Source organism: Ornithorhynchus anatinus, chromosome 1 (genome assembly GCF_004115215.2).
Source record: "Ornithorhynchus anatinus isolate Pmale09 chromosome 1, mOrnAna1.pri.v4, whole genome shotgun sequence".
Lineage (NCBI taxonomy): Eukaryota > Metazoa > Chordata > Mammalia > Monotremata > Ornithorhynchidae > Ornithorhynchus > Ornithorhynchus anatinus.
The window spans coordinates 43,075,894-43,097,873 of record NC_041728.1 but is presented as its reverse complement, the minus strand read 5'-3'; the positions used below and the strand labels follow the sequence as shown (position 1 = coordinate 43,097,873).

The 21,980-nt window shown below is 41.3% G+C and overlaps 1 protein-coding gene across 1 annotated transcript in view; it reads right to left on the bottom strand.

Moving 5' to 3' along the window:
• Positions 1–21,980, bottom strand: part of NRXN3 (neurexin 3) — a 1,784,727-nt gene that overhangs the window by 126,510 nt on the left and 1,636,237 nt on the right. Inside the window, 2 exon segments of the mRNA XM_029059196.2 lie at positions 9,646–9,953; positions 15,606–15,695. Coding sequence (XP_028915029.1) covers positions 9,646–9,953; positions 15,606–15,695 — 398 coding nt within the window.

Here is a 21,980-nt window from a genome sequence, read left to right as displayed (position 1 = left end):
GGGATTAAGACTGTGAGCCCCACGTGGGACAACCTGATTCCCCTATGTCTACCCCAGCGCTTAGAACAGTGCTCGGCACATAGTAAGCGCTTAACAAATACCAACATTATTATTATTATTTTTTCGGTCCAATTGTATCTATGTTTTTCCTCCTATCCCAACTGTATAAATACACTTTATGTATACCTGTTCTCCCTTTAGAACACACACTTCTCCAAGGCAGAAAGAGTGCCTTTAACATCTATCACATTTAGTGCAGCGCTTAGCACACACTAAAATGCAATAGTTCCTTCCAAGAAAACTGGACACAACCTACAAGCTAAAACTCTACTTGGAGGTTATTTTACAGGAGTTGAGAGAAAAAGAGAGAAGCTGAGAGAATTAAAGTCCCTAGCAATCCATGTCTTTCTAGAACACATGGGAGGGACAAAAAGATAGGCACGATTTAAGCCACAACTTCTCTGTGCCTCAGTTACCTCATCTGTAAAATGGGGGTAAAGACCGTGAGTCCTATGTGAGACATCGACCACCTCCTATTTGATTATCTTGTATCTGCACCATCAGGCACATAGTAAGCACTTAACAAATACCATTTAAAAAACCCAAATTACCGTACCGTGAGAGACAAATCAAGTGCTTATCGATTCAATCAATCATATTTATTGAGTGCTTATTGTGTGCACTGCACTGTACTAAGCACTTGGGAGAATATAACAGAAGTGATAGACAGAAGTGAAAGTGTCTATCACTTTTCCCTGCTCACAACAAGCTTATAGTCTAGAGGGAATTTATAATCTAGACTCTGTTTCTTTAATCATTAATTACTGATATTTATTGAGCTCATACTGTGTGCAGAGGGAAGCAGCATGGCTCAGTGGAAAGAGCCCGGACTTCGGAGTCAGAGGTCATGGATTCGACTCCCGGCTCTGCCACTTGTCTGCTGTGTGACTGTGGGCAAGTCACTTCACTTCTCTGTGCCTCAGTTACCTCATCTGTAAAATGGGGATTAACTGTGAGCCTCACGTGGGATGACCTGATTACCCTGTATCTACCCCAGCACTTAGAACAGTGCTCTGCACATAGAAAGCGCTTAACAAATACCAACATTATTATTATTAGAGCACTATACTAAGCACTTGGGAGAGTGCAGTGCAATAGAGTTGGTAAACATGTTCCCTGGCTACAAGGAGCTAATTTTCTAGAGGACAGATGGACAGCCAGCCTCAGTGGATGTAGCTCACATTTTGCCTCCGTCTCCTGTCAGATTATGATAACAGAACCGGGGGAACATCCATTTCCCATTCACTCACAGTACCTTCTCTCTGAAGAAAACCCAAGGCATTAATTAGAAATCTCTGAAAAGAGTTACTGTCACAACAGCCTCGGTGTGTTACCAATTTTTACATAGTCATCCAAACATGCGTCAGAAAGGTAAGAAAGTAACTCACGCCCCTCACACAGCCTTGTCAAGAGACAAAATGGAAATATCCATCTTGTAAGCCTTCTGGCAAATGAGTCCCGCTCCAAGTCATTTCCCTGCGGTGTATAAATAGCAAGCCAGACAGATGTATTTTAAGAAAAATGAGAGGCAATTCTCGGACTAAAGTTTGAACTGTTATCATCTTTCTACTCTATATTTACTGGGCGGTGCATAATGTTATATCTTTTGTGTGGTTCTGGTTATTGTCTGGCTACAATAACTAGAAATAAACGTTATATTCATTTAGTTAGTTTCAACCAAAGAACTAAACCTGGGCATCACATTATTCCTATTCATGATTTCCATTTCCACAGCAGAAAATGAATTGTTTACCCTGAAAAATTTCCCATGAAAATGAGGGTTGTTCCTTTAGTGACAACCCTGAATTGAATGGTACTTGCAGCAACCCAGAGTCAAAAGTGACTTGCTAACCTTTCAAGGCCATTCTACATGTCCAGCACATACTTTCTTCCTGGGAAAGAGAGACAAATTTCACCCAGCCTGCTTCAGCTTTCATGACAGTCTCCCTCCTACTCTCTCCCCTCTCAATCTTCTTTTCCAGTTTCTCATTCTTACTGGATTCTGCATTCTGCAGCAAGCCACCCACAGATGGGCAAGGCTAGAGTCAGAGGGATCATGAAAGACCTCACCTGCTTATGATCACAGATGAGGAATTGAGACTCCTGTAAACCTGACTTTTGACCTGGTGGAGAGGAAGACAAGGCAGGAGCCGCTACAAAGGAGAACGTGGGGGCAGGTCTCGTGGGGCCCTGTTGCAGTTGATAATAGTTTGAATGGCACAAGGTGCTGGCCAATGATCACTCTGTGAAGACTTTGATTAAAAAAACAAAACAAAACAAAAAAACAAGTCTGAAAGCTTTCCTCTCCTGGAACAGAACCAGAAGCACTAAACCAAGGAACCTACCAGTGAGGAATCAGAGCTTTGGGGAAGAGTCAGCCCCTTCCAGTAATGACAAAATTGAGAAAATGGAAAGAAAATAAACCTCATCAGATGCTCTTGGTTGTATTGTCTGTACAACCACAACGATCGGTCTGGGGAGATGATTGCTGGTTATATTAAAGCCGGGAAGCAAATCTCACTAGAAGATCACAATGAGCAATGAGTAAACGGAGTCCCATTTCCCAAACCCCCAAAATTATTACCTAAGAGGAGGAAACAATGTTCCCATCTGAGGGTGGGGAGGAGACGGAAGATACATCTCGGCTGGCAGCTGAAGTCTACTTAGACAAATCTTTGGTGCCTTCCCCCATCGTGAAGCTTGACAGGAAGGAAACCAACCCTGAAGCTGCACATTATGTATGGCTTTTAATCAATATTCCTTGAGCCCTGATCTTAAAAATAAACCCACTCAGAAAGCTGTGTTGTTTAGTGGTCAAAACTGGTACATGACAGACATCTGCCCCAGTGCCAATCAATTTGGTAGTGGCAGGACTGAGGCAGGGATGCATTAGGGCCTAATTGATTTTTGAAACCCCGAACACTTTCTTTGGCCTTTTTTTATGGTATTTGTTAAGAGCTTAGTATATAACAGCCACGGTTCTAAGCTTTGGGGTAGATACAAGCTAATCAGCTTTATTCATTCATTCAATCATATTTATTGAGCGCTTACTATGTGCAGAGCACTGTACTAAGTGCCTACAATATAACAATGAACAGTGACATTCCCTGCCCACAATGAGCTTTACAGTCCATGTCCCACAGAGGGCTCACAATCTTAATCCCCATTTTACAGATGAAGCAACTGAGGCCCAGAGAAATGAAGTGACTTCCCCAAGGTCACACAGCATGTGGCAGACTGGGGATTAGAACCCAGATCCTTCAGACTCTCAGGCCCATTTTAACAAAATTATGCCAGTGATCTATATGCTTGTATATGTTCTACTAGTTAAATCATAAAAATGCAGATTAAGGATAGATGGACATCTCCCCTCCCTCATGTGCTGTAGCATTTGTTAAGATTACCAATTATAGAGTTAAGAACCACATTTTACCACCACCAAGATGAAGATTCACATCATATGGTAGCAACCCTCTCGTTAATTCTAGATAAAAGTGAAAAATGCTGCATTTTCTCAATGACTCAAGACATTTCTGGGACGGGAGTAGAAGCGTATATTGACAGCCCCTCTTTTTCTCCTCCTTTGCACTCCCTTCCTTTCTTCCCATTCACTTGGTCCACCTGTCTGGCTCCAGATCAATGGTACTTGCTCAGTGATTTTCCTATGCCCTTCTTTGTGATGAGGAGGGGGACTAGCAGTCAGTATGGTTGTGCAAGGGTAGGACATTAATGCTATTGTTATGCTATATGATATTTGTTAAGCGCTTACTAAATGTCAAGTACTGCTCCAAGCTCTGGGGTAGTTAGAGGTTAATCAGGTTGGACACAATCCTTATCCCACAGGAGGCTCACAGTTTAAGTAGGAGGGAGAACAGGTATTGCATCCCCATTTTACAGTTGAGGAAGCTGAGGCACAGAGAAATTATATGACTTATCTAAGGTCACAGAGCAGACAAATGGCAGAGCTCAAATTAGAACCCAGATCCTCTACCTTTCAGTGCTATGGTCTTTCCACTAGGACACGCTGCTTCTCTAGATCATCAGGACCCACCTCCGTAAGGTAGCTCACCCTGATTAGCCCCAGCCATTCTCCATTTCACCAGCATTTTGGTCTTTTCATCCCTTTTTAACTCACTGCTCTAATTTATTTACTATATCCAGCTCTCCATACTTATTCTGATCTCATGTTGGTCTGAATGAAGACATTTAAGAAACCACCTTGGAAAATCCTCAAAAGAAATATGCATCAACCTTCTACTGCCCCACTTTTTTCAAAACAACACACTCTAGATAAATGATAGGTTTGCAAAAAATGACAATAGCAATAGCTGGAAGAACTCAAAAACTTCAACTCCGGGAAGAATGATTAAATCATCTGAGTGGCTTTGGAAGCTCTATGTTTAACTATGCATTTCTCACAGTGTTCTTTTAACAAGGGAGAAAAATGTTTTTCCCTCTCATGGGTCCAGAAGTGTCAAAGGAAAATGGTTTGATGTTTGCAAAAAACTAATGGATATACATCCGACTGGTCAAATGGTCACCTTCATGGTAGCTTTCACTCCACACTTCTGAGGCTGTTACACTTACTATGCATTTTTTCCCTTTAGAAGCAGCACACAAGCCTGATTTGCCCACCAGCAGGAAAAATCATTTGCCCTGGAACTTTCAATAACAAATTTCAACAAGTCCAATCTCAGGATTACATCTTAAAAATCTCCTCTACCTTTCCTATCAAAAAAACTATTAAGATCAGGGATTTTCTCATATGATTGCCCCACTTTGGAGCTTATCCTTTGCCACCCCAAATCAGGGAAGAGGCAATCTGGTAAGGTGATAAAATAATTAAGGCTAGCAATGAGGAGCACTGGAGAAAATGAGGAGAATTGAACAAAGCAGGGGAGAAGGAAGAGAATGGAAAGAGGACACTTGAAGTTGTACCTTTTACTTCTATTTCACTTTACCAAGGGTTGCATACAAGAGGCGCAACATGAATTAACTCCCACATGGCTTCTCTTCTTCTTGCCCTACAGTTTACAAGACTCAGTGATAAAACTCCCTCCCAGCACAATACTGGACTATCACTGCTTATAAAAATTATCCTTTATTTCTTCTGAAAAAATCCAGGGGAGGAGAAGGAATTATGAAGAGGAGACCTTTTTGTGAAGAAATAGGGGACCTGAATCGAGATAGAACTAAATCATTGTGTCTTACTTTTTAGCATCATTTTCTGATAGTGGACTTCACTGACTGATACTATGGTCTAGTGGAAAAAGCAAGGACCTCAACGTCAAAGGCCCTGGTTCTAATCCTGGCTCTGCCACTTGCCTGTTTTGTGACTTTGGACAAGTCACTTAACTCTGCTGTGCCTCAGGTTCCTCATCTATAAAATGGGGATGCAATACCTGTTCTCCCTCCTACTTAGACTGTAAGCCCCAATAAAATTCTCAATAAAATTAACGGCCAGGACATTAGGGGCATGAAATGGGGGAGGTGGGAGGACAAGGGGTTTGAGGAGGGAATTACACATCTGGTGAGAGCAATGAGAGTCAATAAGGGTGGAGAAATAATGTTTCTGGGCAGGGCAGGTGACAAGGATGTGGTTGGATAGAAGGATTTCAGAGTTGGTGAGGATAGAGATTGTACAGTGACAAAAAATGATGAGATTGAGTACGTGTCCAGGTTCGTGAGTGGGTGCGGTGGGGTGGAGCAGGAGGTCAGACCATTTTCTGATTTCAGAAACTGAGTGGTGAAAGCAAGCAAGGAGGTTTCTGCTACCAAGAACTCTAACCTCATTACCAATGGATCATGGTCTAAAGGGAAGAGAGTTCCAGGAGTGCTCCTGCAGTCTAAGCAGCAGCAAAATGAAGGCATTAGTGTGCCTGTTTAAATGAGCTAATCGTGCTTGTACTGTATTCTGCATCATCCAACTTTTAGGAATGAAATTTTTTTTAAATTTGCTTTCATGACTTTCATCTGACATTCTGGCCAAGGGATGCTCCCAGAGAAGAATGGCAAACTCACTCTAGAGACAAAGTGCATTCCCACTCCATGTTGAATGAACAGAATGTGATGGCAAAACTGGGAAACATTTGTCCAACAATGTTGTCTTTTGATACAGTGTGTTAATACAAGAAGAATCCGGTCTACACTTGCAAGTGGCCTCGGACAATGGGCTGAGAAGAATAATACAAATATTACTCCACGTGGGGTTGTGCAAGAGAGCAATCTCTACAGAATGCAACTTGCATGTATTAGCACCAACAGGTCTAATGCCACAGATGGTAGGATCCACTAATTAAATACAACTCTGGCTGCTTTTGAGCCACTCTGAACTTCAATCCAGGTCTAATCACAACACTGTAAGGTCAAAGCAAGAGCACCTTTGGGGATCCTGGAACACTGTGTGCTCCCCTCAGATCCAAAGATACTTGATCAGAAATCACAGCAGCGAAGACAACCCCATCTCCTCTTTTGACATCTTTAGTTCCTGAACAAAAACCAACCAGGGCCTCACTGGAAGAGTGCTGCATATTATCAACCTTCTTTCTATCAACATGATTAAATCCACTAGGTTTTTGAGTGGCAGCTTGGGTATGCAAATATATTTGCTTAAATTACTACTTTCTTTGAGTGGCAGCACAAGGATGCAAATATGTTTGCTTAAATTTTTGCTTCCCGCAATAGCCTCATCTGTAGGCTAAATACAACGGGACCCCATTCTGACAATGTCCAAAGAGCAAACTTCAGCAAAACTCAGCATTTTACAATCAAAAACTGCCAGCACACACAGACTAAAAGTGGGTGGGATTGTGTGAATACCCAAACCAAAAACGAAGAATCCCTTTCAGGTTGTGTCACCTCTGTTTCACTGCCACTCGGAGGTCGAACCAAGAACTACCACCAGCTGTTGTAATAGAAATATATATTACCTTTTATTTTCCTTCAAGTGGGCAGAATGAAATGTCAGGAGTTACTGCTTTAATATCAGAAGAAGAGGGGAGATTTGCTGGAGCAAATGAGTGAATGAGTGGGTATGGTGTATATGTGCACACAAATGTGTGTGAGGGGACAAGTGTGCAGGTATGTGTGCATGTACATGTGTATTAATTTGTTGAGTGCTACCCTGCCTTGAAGAGATCCCTCTCGAAATCCGGGGCTCTAGATGCGTGAGATTCAGGAGCCTCTATTCTGGAAGGCAGTCTCGGGAGACTCTTGGCTCTCTTATTTGCTCCAACAATCCCATGTTTTCTGCACCTATGGTTCCACCTTGTCCTAGATTTACATGCCCTCAGGACTGAACGTCTCAGAGGCATTTCTTCACATGTTCACCGTTCACCGGAAGATGGTGAGGAAAAAGCATTTAGGACTCTAAGAGAAAGAAAGGCTTCTGCCCAGGAAGTCTCCCAGCTTACCATCATCCTCAAAATAGAAATGGCTATAGGGTTATTTCAGCTACAACTGCTACCTCCTCTGTGGGCAACGGTATTTTGGTATAGACTTGTGTAATGCTTCCTGTCCTACTTCTGCCTTCCCTAGTTACTCTTGATTTCTCACGTCTTCCTTGCATCTGCTTGGCAGACCACCCAAATTTCAAAATGACAGTTGCAAGCTGAAGAACCTGGCTAAAGACACCACTTATTAAATGTGCAATCTCAGAATCTTTGTCTATGATTAAACCCTCCTGAAGTCAGCAGGCCTTTAGTCTTTGAAAGGGCAAAAGGCATTCTCCCTTAGAAGAAAAAACGAACATTTACCCCCATATTTCTGGCCGAGTAAAGACAACACATTGTGTCAGAAGAAACAACAATTCTACCATGACTGGAGGGGCAGAGCAGTTCTTGGAGCCACAATCCACTGCTCTTGAGCTTTGGATGTTGCCATAGAAATATATATTGCCTTTTATCTTCATTCCAGTGGGCAGGGAGAAGTGTCAGGAGTTATTGCTTTAATATCAGAAGAAATGGGGAAATTTGCTAGAGCACGTGAGTGAATGAACAGGAACGTGCTTCTGTGTGCGTGGGCATGTGTGTGCACACATGAGTGCTTACAATAATGTTGGTATTTGTTAAGCACTTACTATGTCAAGAGCACTGTTCTAAGTGCTGGGGTAGATACAGGGTCATCAGGTTGTCCCATGTGAGGCTCACAATCTTAATGCCGATTTTACAGATGAGGTAACAGAGGCACAGAGAAGTTAAGTGACTTGCCCACAGTCACACAGCTGACAAGTGAGTGCATGTATGAGCAAGGGCAAGTGTACGGGTGTGCATGCATATGCCTGTGCATATGTGTGAGGGTGCATATGTGGTAGGTGTGAGTGTCTATGTGCATGTGCGTGCATGTGTGTGTGCATGAGCAAGAGTTAGTACGCAGGGGTCTCTGAAATTACTGCATCAACTACGTTCTCAGAGATTTCCAAAAATGTACTGAATGTTCAAGTCCCCCTACAGTCACAAAGAACTAGGGTTTTTCACATGGTTTTGAGGTAAAACAAGGAGCTCTCTAAATTTTTTTTCCCTGCAAAGCGCAAGGTGGAGGAAGAAAAGTTCCTTGTCTAGCTAACTCACATAGACTTGATTCTGCAGTACATGAAATCACAGGGGGTTTAATTGGCCATTCGCTTTAGGTTCAAAATTTCCACTGAAGTGAATGGAAATTTGAAGTGAAAGACCAGGCTGAATTGGGCCCCCGGAGAACTTCTTTAAACTAAGAGCTGGAGAGAGTGAGCACTGCTCTATTGAATTTTCAACAAACACTAACTAGACTGGGGGTAATTTCTCCACATGCAGTTGAGATTTTTATTTTACGCACTAGTATTTGAGGCTAATAACCCTATTAACCTCCTACCCCCAACGGACTGGATTTATTGAAGGCCGGGGGAGAAGGGGGGAACACAGTGATAAGCCTTAGCTTGGGGGTAATTACTTTCCTGTGAATAAAGGAAAATTCAACTACAATGCTGAACATTTCCCGCATAGCTAAATACAAGACTTTCCCATCTCCCGATAGTACATGACCGGGATTAGAGTCAAAATCAAGGCAGCAAAATGGGCAAGTGAGAGACTACTGATTAATTCTGTCTAAATGGCAAGGGCCATTCCACAGGAGTTAGTTACACCTCTGGTTTCAACATCTCTGATTTAATGGCACCTATGATAGGCAATTTATTTTCCAGAAAAGTCATCTCAAGGAGGTGGCCGGATATTATCTCTCCAACGATAACAAGTCTTTTTCCCTCCCCCCAGCCTTTTTTTTTTTTTTTACTATTTGCAAAGTAAAGGCAATAAAGTTTGAGCAGAGAATATTTCATGCTGAAAGCATTGACCATATCTCATTCTGAGAAAGAGCCCTACCATTCCACTGATAAATATGAGCGTAACAATAACCCAGGTGTACCATAAGCCTTTTATAACTTCTTTAGCAAAGGCTTTGACTTTCCTTGCTGTTGGGGATTAATACGGACATCCCACAGGCAAATTATCATTCACTCTCTTTGCCTCAGTAGCCCCCTTGACTGGAAGAGCAATGCAACCATAGCACAAATGAACGGCAGTGAATGGCATGCAAAGAGGACAAAGGGCTCACCTGAATGCTGGCTGTGGAACGATTCTTCCGGGTGGTGGTGGTTGCCATAGTGGTGGTGGTCTCCATGACCGTTGTCGACATTTCGGGTGGCATGGAAGTCGTCGGTGTCGTTCCCAAGATGGATGGAACTTCGCCCACCAGCCGGACACTTCCATTGATTTTAATGTTGGGGTTGTTCTCTGCCGCCATGTTCAGTACTTTCAAGCCATCATAATAGAGACCGGAGAGCTGGCCTTGGAAGAGACGCCCCTTGTCTTTTCCTCCAATGGCTATTTGCGCCTGGGTGTTGAAGATGGTTAGCTGTCGGCCTAATGGGGTTGGGTGAAGGAAACACCATTATTTCCACACATGCCTTTTCGCCGTTCCTTACCTTCGGTCTGGGCAAGATTGAATCAGAGGGCAAAGCAGGGTCAGTAGTCAAGTTGATAAGGAGGAAATGGGAACCTAAGGAATTTAACATCAGGAGGTGAGGTCATTCACAAGTACTGTTTCACTATGACTATGTCCCCAGTGTGTAGGTGAGAACGCTCTTCTACCCTGCTCATTAACTTTCCCAGACTTTGACCTATGCAAGGAAGAATCTTTGCAGGCATGGGTGGCTTTCTTCTTGTAGTCTATCTGAATAGGGAGCAGAGGCAGGAGTAGATGTAAAAATCTCAATTAAAGCCTTCAAAAGGCTAAGTCTGCTTTCTTTCAGTGTATTCTCTTCATGACACTGCAGACATGGCCCAGTGCTAAATAAACAAGGATACCCGACAGCATCAAATATTAGACCCAAGAAGGGATTAGGATATTTTTTAAATTTCCCTTACAAAGTTCAGATGATAAGTCATGGGTGATGTCCATGAGAAAATGAGGGGACAACTGAATATTCCAACTCTGATTCATAAACCCAAAGATGTACTCTAAAACAATAGATGAGAGTATCAGCACCCAAACTTCTGCAGGGGTGGTTTGTGTGGGTTTGCAGTGTGCTTTTTTATTTCTTATTTGATATAAGCCTTCCTTCTCATTCGATTATTTGGCATTTGGGGATAAGAGTAGAATTCATCCATGTCTCCCCTCCATTTCCATGATAAAATTAGCTGTCTGTGATATGTCAAGACATTCTGCAAATAAATTATAAGGACTCTGTTAGGATTTCAAAGCCCACCAAAATCTACCAGGATGATAGGAAGCCACGGCTCTTACTGTCATTACTTCTCCAGATCATTTTACTTCTGCTTTTTCATACTGAGTTGGAAATACACTAGCAGAAGGAAAGGAAACTTACTAATGGAGTCAAACCTGGAAAGGAAGTTCAACTTAAATGTTTGCCGGCTTGACTCTGTGATCAAAGACAAATCACTAATGCACTCTCCATCTTAACTCATGTTGCAACCCACCAGCTGTAACAGTTGAGATACTTTTCTCACTCTTCGTATTTTGTAAAAGCTCGTTATGAGCAGGGAATATATCTGTTAATTATGTTATATTGTACTCTCCCAGGTGCTTAGTACAGTGTTCTGCACATAGTAAGCACTGAATACATATCATTGACTTATTGACAAAAGAGGTGGATGGGTTACTGGCACTTAGAATATAGATATTCAAGGTCACACAGACCCACTTTCCCACTTAGGGTTACGTTAGAATGAATCACTCCAGTAAATCTGGAGAATGGAAGAGCCTGAGAGCTGATTCATTTGAAGAGGGGAAAAGCATGCCTATTCAGAGGATACAAGAGACAGTTGCACCTGGGATGCTATGAAAGCACTGCTGGCCAGGGTTGGTGTCTAACATTCCATCTCTTTAGTGATTTCAGCATTGCAGTAGGTTTGACTAGGGTGGAGCATTCCATTATTGTGATAAGGAAATTGCCTCATCTCCCTCTCTGGATGAAACTTTGATACACTGCAATGGTGTTTGCTGGCTTTGTAGGAGAACAGATGAGCCAGGGCCTGGGATAGGGCAGGGAACTGTGAAGGACAGGAGGGAAGGTGATCAAATCCAATCAGTATTTTTCCAGGATAATGAAAGTCTCTTTACTCCCCAGTCACCTCACATTCCTTCATTCCTCTGCTGTGTTATCCACCTCATTTGACTTCTCAGTCTATTCTCCTCTCTGGTCACACACATTATCTATCTTCTCCCTGGGGCACTGAAATGCTTGGTACAGATCAATCTGGGTCAAGAGGCTAAAGCTCAGCTTCAGTGTTCAATTCCTTGCAGTGACTTGAGTGTTCAGGTACAGCTAGGTTTTATGCACTCTTGTTGGTCCACTTCTAACCCATCTTAGACTTCCTACGTGTCTGTTTCCATCAGCTGCATCCGTTCTAAGACCACCAACATTTCAGCAGGGATTATGGCTATACGGCTAGGGCAGTGATGCCCTGTCACTCACTGATATGTATAGATCAATGGTATAAGGATGATCACTTTGCAGTCGGCGTGAGTGAAGGAAGAGATGGAGTGGGTGGAACGGGGCATGATTATAGACATGTGCTGACTTTGTGAACCTTCTAACCAGAGAAGGGGGAAGAGCGCAGATGAAAGACACCAGGGTCTGGAAGAACACTGCAGATCCTTTCCCCTCCAATTTATCTAAGCTCAGGAACATGGACTATTCTATTTCTCTATTCTATACATCATGTGGTACACATTAAGTGTGTAAATTAAATTTTTATACTAAGCAAAATCATTTCACTTAGCAAATTCTCTCAGTACTGACATAAATATAGGTTAGATTAAGCATCTGTTTTCTCGATGAGATAATTCTCCAGATATAATAGGCAAAGCAGCTTGGCCTAGTGGAAAGAGCATGGGTCTGGGAGTCAAATGGCCAGCGTTCAAGTCTCAGTTTGGCCACTTGCCTGTTGTATAACCTAGGGCAAGTCATTTAATTTCTCTCTGTCTTAGTTCTCTCATCTGCAAAATGGTGATCCAATCCCTCTCTTCCTTCCTTCTTAGGGTTTGAGAGCCTTGTGGGACCTGATTATCTTATATCTACCACAGTGCTTAGTACAGTGCTTGGCACAAAGCAAGCACTTAAATACCACAGTTGTTATTATTATGGTTATTATCGTTATATTAGAATGCTAAATAGAAATCTTCATCACACCACTTTGGGCAGGCATAGAAATGCCCTTATCTCTGTCCTATATTTTATCAAAGGGATAAAATGATCCATCATCACTAGCCAGTAGGGCCCTGGGCAAGTGAACCTCAGTGCAAGAGTTAGTTTGGGCTAAGATGGGGCAAATATCTTAAAAGAAAAATTGGCATCATGTGTGGTTCACTCTGCTTAAGGAATGACTGTGCTTTGGGCAAATATCTAAAAGCAACACCTGGCATCATGTGCTGTTCAAGCTGACTGCCTAAGGAATGATTGTATTTTGGGCTACCCATCCTTTTGGGTGGACTCTTCCTTCACTGCCAGCAGCTTCTGGACCTTCCTGACAGTTGTTACAATTGATCCTTTCCTTGAAATAATCTGAAAAGGGCACCATCCCACCTTCTCAAGAACTTCGGTGAGCCCTACTCATGTTGATTCATAACGATCAGCTTGAGTTTTATTACTAATGCCAGGGAGGTCTTTTCAATCATTAGAAACTTAATAAAACTGAAAAAAATGCACATGGCTTATTTTCCATCTTTTCTCAATCATCTGTTGCTCTCCTAAGACTCATAATTGGAAACACAATAAAAGTTAGGATTTTCATCATCCCAAAGACCTATAACTACATTTAGTATTCATAATCGGCTTTCCCAGCTTTCTTTTCCCTCATCTTCACATTGGAATTATTAGTCCTTACTTCACTTGACTATCAAGTTCCCTTTGTACTTATAGAAATAGCAAGACTTTCTCATCTGCAGTCTGTGTTGTGCGGGGGCTAATTAATTGCACTGCAGAATGCCCCTGGGAAATCTGAGATAGGAGTCGGTGAAGGAGATTGCCTAAGGTCAGAAAGTCAGTCAATAGTAAAAGAGCTGGAAAATGAACTCAGAAGCTCATGATTTCAAATTCCCTTCCCTAATGGTCCTGCTCCAGGTCCTGAGAACACCTTCTGGTGCATATATTTAACTCCCTGCCTACCTATTGTCCCTCATGTTTATCTTCCTTGGTAGGCTTTTGGCATAAGTCTTTCCGATGACTACTGGGAGAGAGAGCTAGGTGAAAGAAGAATGCCACCTGGTGCATATATTTAATTCCCTGCCTACAATTGTCCCTTGTGTTTATTTTCCACGTGAGGCCTTTGGCATAAGTCTTTGCAGTGACTGTTGGGAGAAAGTTAGATGAAAGAAGAAATTGTTGGAAGATTGACTAGATGTTCTTCACCCAACATTTGAAAGTAATGTTGGTGTCAATGAGGTTGGGACACAGATGCCTTCTACTGCACAGTGCCTCATGTCATTACAGTTTAGGTACAGATTGCATGTAATTAATTTCCCTTTCATGAGCACATATGAATACATACAGGTCTATCAACACTCTTGTCTATATATTTGAATTCTCCTACGTTCATCTGGCACCTCCCTCAGTAGTCGATGAGCAAAATGTCATTATTAACAGAATGGCAGAGCTAGTCACAACTTCAGAATGATTTCTATAGATGAAAATGCCTGGCATGCTGTTCAAATCAGACTTCAAGAGGCAATGAAGTAAAATGAAAAGATTATTGAAAAGAAAAGAAAAAAAGGAACAAAATTTCTCTCAGGCACATGAGCTGCAACAGCACCACGGACTCAGGCATGCATCTGTTTTTTTAAAGAGTGAGGCAGTCACTGTTTTTAGTGTTAAAGGGACTTTTTAAATTTGAGATTATTGAACAGTTATTTTTTTGCTTTAAAGTTCTTCTTAATTTCTTTTTAATTAGACAGAGTAAATGATCAGATCAATGGTGAAGACTCCGTGTGAACATGCGAGGTTATCCTTTACTCTCCTGGTTGACTTCGAATCGTCTAAGATCCACCCAACTACAGACCTTAGGCTTGTTACTTAGGGACATCTTTAATTATTGAGCACTGCCTCATAAACACCCCACATCCTACCAGGCCAATTCACTTAGATTTGAATGAGGAGTTACAGAAAAATACACAATAAGTGCTAGCCTGAAGATAGCACAAAACTTAACTTTGTTGAAATCACATTATGTTAGTTTGCTTTTATATAGTGGGTTCAAACAGGTACCCTCTTTTCTCTAACAGAAGACTGGTTTGGGCCCCAATCCAGAAAGTTCTGTTTGGCTTTTCATACATTTTGGACCTTTCAACTCTTGTTTTGGTTATGGAGTGGAAATATGAATGCCTCAGGTCTTCTACACAATCAGTAGAATAATAATAGTAATTTTAAAATTGCATTCTTCAAACAAGACCTCCTCGGTGCTTTGCCTCTCTATCTTTAAATCCAAAGACAGAATCCATTTCTCCCTTCTGCTCTGGTTTAAAAACAAATGTTAAGAAAACATTTTCCCTTCTAACATTTGTTTTAAGTAGTTTAATTATGTTACGGTGATTAGAAGATGTTCAAGCATGAATGGCTAAACACATTACAGAAAGTAAAGCCAAAATAGCCTTCTAAGATACTGAGTTTAACAAGTGTTTTGGAAACTTTTAGAAAACTGTGGCAATGGGGATATATTGTTTACAGCAAATTAAAAATAGTCATGCAGTGGTTAAAGTGCCATAATACATTTGTTCTTTTGTTCTTTTTTTTGGGGGGGGAGGTCCTGTAATTTCTTTCTGTTGTTAATCTGATAGAAAGCTTAGAAGTTAGTCCCTTTAACTGTATTTTAATGGCAATGTATTATAGCATGATTTATCAACATATGGCAGGTGGAAGCTGACACAAATTATAATGAAAATTAAAACAGTCATTTATGCAGCAGGCGATTATCATTTAAGGAACATTTATTTGCAGGCTTTAAAAATGAGGATTTAGAATCAAATGATTTTAAAACGAAAGTTTTAATGATGGTTACCTTTTTCCTGCAGCCACTCCTCTACGGGCCGGTTATATTTGAAGGGGATTTTCTGTTTTACCATTTGGAAGCGTTCATTATCAGTGTTGCCTTTAAAGTTTAAAAAACAGCTTAAAAAACAATCTGAAAAGTCAATCAATCATTCAAATACATCCTAGGTGTTTTGGTTGTTTTTATGAGGTTTTTAAAAAATAGATAGGTATAGAGAACTACATCTTTAATAGAGGTGGGGTCCAAGTTACTCTGTCATTGGTTGGCATTCTGGAAACAATCAATCAATCATTTTATTCATTGATCACTTATTGTGTGCAGACCACTGTACTAAGTGCTTGGGAAAGTACAATATAATGGAAGGCCCAAGGGTTTAAATGTGATGAAGTGTGGGTTTTTGGCATGTGATGCTCACCCTCATTCAGTTCAGCGAGTCCGCATATTGAATCATCTTCTAAAGAGAGCCCAACTGTCTTACAATAGGCCTAAGAACCGCTCCAACTCTGAATTCCCAATGCAAACTGTGGCAGAGACCTACAGGACGCACACATCATTCATTGCTCCATGATTACCCCAGTGCCTACAGAAGGCAGCAGGGCCTGGCAGAAAGAGTATGGGCCTGGAAGTCAGGAAAACCAGGTTCTAATTCTGACTACCTGATTTGCCAACTGGGCGACTTTGGACAACTTGCTTAACTTCTGTGTTCCACAGTTTCCTCATCTGTAAAATGCGAATACAATACCTATTCTTCTCCTCTCTCAGACCATGAGCCCTCTGTGGGAAAGGTGCTAGATCTGATCTGATTATCTAGTATCAGCCCCAGAGCTTGGCAAATAGCACTTAAAGAATACCATCATCATCATTCTCTTTATTATATGAAAAGCACCTTAGACACTTTCAAACTTGTGTTTTGTTTTTCTATGTTTAAATGTTAGCAGTTGATTTGCCATCTGGTTGGTGGGGACCAAGGTGGAAACCCAAAACCTTAATGGAGAAGCAGCATGGCTTAGTGGATAGAGGATGGGCCTGGAAGACTGAAGGACATGGGTTCTAATCTTCACTCTGCCACTTGTCGGCTGGGTGACCTTAGGCAAGTCACTTAACTTCTCTGAGCCTCAGTTCCCTTGTCTGTAAAGTGGGGATTAAAACTATGAGTCCTGTACGGGACAGGGTCTGTATTCAACCTGACAACTTTATATCTATCCCAGAGCTTAGTACAGTGTCTGGCACATAGTAAGTGTTTAACAAATGCAAAAACAAAAAAAAAATGGAGGTTTCCCTTCACCTCATGAAGTAAAGTCTGCACATTTAAAACAGAAGACTATAGACTGCAATCTCCTTGGGGGCAGGGATCACATCTACTGACTCTTGTATTATACCTTCTCAAGCACTTAGTACAGTACCCTGCATTACAGTCAGCACTCAATAAATATTGATTAACTGATAGAAGGTCCTTAATATCATATTCTGGGGTAAGTATTATAGGAAAGACCATAGTGCCAGCACTGATATGACTCCCGATATTTTAGGTATGTAAAAGGGAATGGGGGATTTTAAGCAGTATTTGGGGTAAAAAGTAAACAAGTATAATTTCAGAGGATCTGCCCAGTCAATTGACATGCTGATTCTTTTTACCATTAACAGGTGCTGAATTGAGATGGTGAGCTAGAAAGGTTAAGACTTTTTGTCTACCTTGCAAGAATCCTTCATGAGCAAGCATCCCTTCACAAGTCTGCTAGGAATACTTCTTCCAAGCATGAAATATCTAATTAAGCATTAAGCTGAAATTTAATGCTCTTTGTAGCATCGTTTCCTATGTTCCTGGCTCTTTTGCTGCCACTCCTGGTTGGTTTCTTTAATTAAAATAGACTGACAATGTAGATCTCTCAAGGTAGACCCAAACCAACTGTGCTGCAAATCACAATAAAAATGATGCAGCGTTCTTGGAAGTATCATATAATCAACCAACCTTATATCGATCACATAACACCCAGGCATACTGTCAATCAATTACTTTTTGCATCCCACACTTCCTCATGGAGAAAGATTTCCCCTCATCGAAGACACAGCGGTTTTAAAAACCTGAAAATTGCCATCCAGAATTCAATTCAGCTTTAAAAATAGAAACTGCACCAGGTCTGACTTTGGAAAGAGGCAGGATCCCGGGGTGTCTTTTTACACTAACACCTGCAGAGGCTTGTACCTCAAGGCAACCTGCTGAAGCTAAATGTCTCATCACTGATCATTTTTCTACCCTCTGCCATTGTTTTCTCCACTGGGAAACTCTGTGGCATCAGATTTTCCTCCCAACATGAAAGAGGCAAGATTCCCCAAGCAGTCTATTGATGGTAAACCTGGGAATGGCCATGGGGCAGTCACCAACCTGGACTGGGGAAGTTTGTCAGATAGCAGGAAGTCATCATGATACAGCTTATGAATTTAGAAGGCCAGAAAACACCTAGGCCATAAGACTGGTCCTTGAAATTGCTTTGCCCATACCTTATGGAACGGAAAGCTTTGTGAACTTCATACTGCTTGGCAATTTTGGTGTGAGAGAGCAGGTAAACCTGGTGGAATTTGGGCTATGTTGGTGATCCAGTTCTTTAAAAAATGGATCTACTCTGGAACACTGTAGGTTAGCAGTTAAAGCAGGCAAGACCCTAGTGGCTACTGGTTGGTCCATATTTTTCCTTAGGTGTTTCTTGGGAGATAGGAAGGTGGTGGATGGGGTACCTCCTGACCCCTTACCCTTGGTGCCTTCACAGCATCTCCCTCAGAAAGCCTCACTCCCAAGAAGTCAAATCAGTGCTTGATCTGATGGTTGGAGGTAGGCCAACCTTGCCTAGATCTTTTGTGGAGGAAAGGAGTGATAGTTTTTATCCACTCCAAATAAAAAATGAACAGGATGCAGATTATCAAGAACCTTTTTCCACTGAGGAATACTGAGGTCAGTTGAGAGGGAAAGTTAAGTAATCCAATCCTTTGCAGGACAAATGTTATTAACGAAATCAGGGATAACCAAAGTTCCGAACTGACAACCCAGTTTGGTAGAGGGATGAGCTAGGAATTTGCATGGGTTCATTTCTCCTCTAAACATATTTGATTGTTGTTTTTTATTTGTCTATTCATCCAAGCCTGGTAGAGAATCATTTTGTGCCACACGGTGCTCTGGAATTGGGCCAGAATGCCAACGGAAGCATCAGAGGTGTGCTGTGGGTAACAAGCAACCTCCTTTCCAAAAGACAGTGAGAGAATAACTTTTTCCCCACCTCAGCTTTAAAGACTTTTAGATAAAAGTTTTAGGTCTTTTTTCTAGAATGATATCCTATGAGATTAATAAAAATGATCTTTCATAGTGTTAAAAGCTAGGAGAAATGGAAGGTCATTAGGAAATCCAAATAGGTTTAAATTACCACATTAACATCGCTCTTAGCATCTTTTCATGTTCTTGTTGGTTTCTATTTTTAATTTATCTCAAACATTAGTAAGAACTGTTTTAAAAACATGTGCATGAGAATGAGTTCATCTTCCCTGAGCTCCATTTGCTTGACTGATTGAGGAGCAAATATCTTTATATAGATACATTATGCATGGAATACTTTACAACAAAACTGAGTCTACCTTATCAAATACATATACATTCCTGTTAAATTCATGACATCAAGTTATCCACTATGAATACAAAAATCAACATGACAGTTTAAATTAAGAATGACATTATTTTCCACAGGAAATGACATCATGATTAATAACATATCACTGAAAAGGAGACAAGCCTACATTATAGATACCCGACATGGAAAGTCAAAATGATCCCCAGTGACCTTTCCAAGAGTTCTAAAACCAGACATGGATTTTTTAAATATCAAAGAACTCTCCAATTAAGAAAAAAGATTTTTGGGGGGGAGGGGTCACTTATTTTCACGGTATTTTACATAAAGAATAGATCATATCTGTGTTTCTTGGAGAATTGGGGCCAGCTACCCAGTGAGCTCAGCTCCAGGAGACTTATATACCACGCACTCTTGTACTTCAGGTTTAAGGATTGAGACTGACATATCATGTGTACCTTTGTATTGCAGTATTAAGAATTTTGGGATTGATTTCAAAGAAGAGAGAACATCAGGATACCACTGACAGGACATTTACCTCACACACAATCCCATTATCCTCCCAGCTAAGATACTTCTATTTTAAAGTGTTAGCTTCAACTGTGGGTAAGAGGAAACAAGAGAGGATGACTGGAGAGGACTGGGGAAGGAGGTTGTAGGACCATGTTACATTCCATTTAGCATGATGCCTTAGGTTAACCAGATTGTCCTGAGAAGCAGTGTGTGGCCTAGTGGAAAAAGCATGGGCCCGGAAGTCAGAAGACCTGGGTTCTAATCCTCACTCTGCTAATTTCTTGTTGTGTGCCTCTGGGCAAGTCATTTCACTTTTCTATGCCTCAGTTTCCTCAACTGAAAAATGCAGATTGCATACCTGTTCTCCTTCCTACTTAGACTGTGAGCCCCAAGTAGGACAGGGACTGTTTCCAACCTGATTGAGTTACATCTAACCCAATGCTTAATACAGTGCTTAACACATAGTAAGTTATTAATATAATAATAATGATAATAATAATAATAATGTTAACAACTCCCTTGGGAAGGCATGGTGAAGGAATTCAAACCAAGTCTTAGAGAGTGAATTAAAAACAAGTACACCTGAATAAGAATTCTCTCTGATCTCTCCCTCCTCTACACCAGAAGGCCACTGTGGGCAAGGAACATGTCTACCAACTCCACTGTATTGTATTCTCCCAAGTATTTAGTACAGTGCTCTGCACAGTAAGGGCTCAATAAATACCAATGATGGTGGTGATGATGATGGGATAGAGGATATTTTCTTCTAACCAGCCAGGAAAACATCCATCTCATAGACATGAATGGGAAACTAAAATCTCATCAGGAAGAATAATCCCACAGAGAAGTTTGGAAGGGTTCTTAGGGCTGTAAAGAGTTTGTCTCTCCATCATCTTCACAAGATATTCTTGGCTCACTTGGTTCCTTGACCATAGAGATGGAGGTACCCTAAATTTCTATCTCTGTCCAGATTTGATGGTCTCTCCATCTGGACCGATAGGGTGCTGAAAATGTGTTCTGCAAAGCCTGTTTCCAAAGATGATTGCATTCTCAAACCACTGAATGGAGAAGAGCAATTTAGTCACTGGCAAATATTATTTCTTGGTCCAGACACTGGTAATGATGACATAGTGTTGCTAAGATGAGGAAGAAGAGCTTAAAGGTCCTGACGATTTGTGCCAGCTTGGAAGAAAACACTCTCTTTGCAGGTAGAATACTAATGCAATCTGGTATTTTCTTATGTCTACAATTGCGCTAATAGAAATGCTGCAATAAAATATTCATTTGTTTGAAATGAATGCCATAGGTATTTTTTGCATTTTATTCTGAGGCCAAAAATAAAGGAAACAAAGTTGCCTTTATTGCTGTTGGACATTAAAAAATGAGATCATATATCTAATGAACAGTCCAGGGCATGAACACTAGATACCAGAACCTGAGGCAAAGGAAAACTTAAGATAATGCTTTCTGGGGTATTATTGAGGCGCACAACATTCCTGGAGGATAAAAGTAAAGAAGACATTTTGGTGACAGTTCAGAGAGATCAAGCTTCATAGGCTAGGATTCTCATCTTTTTTTTCAATGGTATTTGTTTAGCACTTACTAATATGTACTAATTGTTCTAAGTGCTGGGGTGGATACAAAATAATCAGGTTGGACACAGTCCCTGCCCCAGACTGGGTTCACAATCTTAATCGCCATTTTACAGATGAGGTAACAGGCCCAGGGAAGTTAAGTGACTTGTCCAAGGTCACACAGCAGACAGGTGGCAGAGCCGGGATTAGAATTCAGGTCCTCTGACTCCCAAGCCCATGCTCTACTGGCTAGATCATGCTGCCTTTTCTCTCTACTGTTACTGGGACATTGGTCTTCTTTCCCAGAGGTACTTCAGGGAGAGGAAGTCACACCCCTGACATGGGAGAGCCAGCAAGCTTGGCCAATCTCTATTGATTAATGACCCTCCTATAAGAAATACCCAGTATGTACAAAACACCCTTCAACCAGAGTAAACCCAAAGTGCTCTAAAAAACCCCACATTCTATTAATCCTCACAATATCCTTTTGGAACAGGAAAGAAACAAACTGTTTATTCATCATGGGGATTGAGCCCTTGATGAACCAGGATGAATCGTTGCACTCCCATCAGAAACTGATCCTACTCCCAGTGGAAACCGATCCCTGACTTGCAGCCAACTATTTTTACAGTGCAGAGGCATTGTCGAGGAAATGGAGTCTGGATACCCAGAAAGTCCTATTTTGC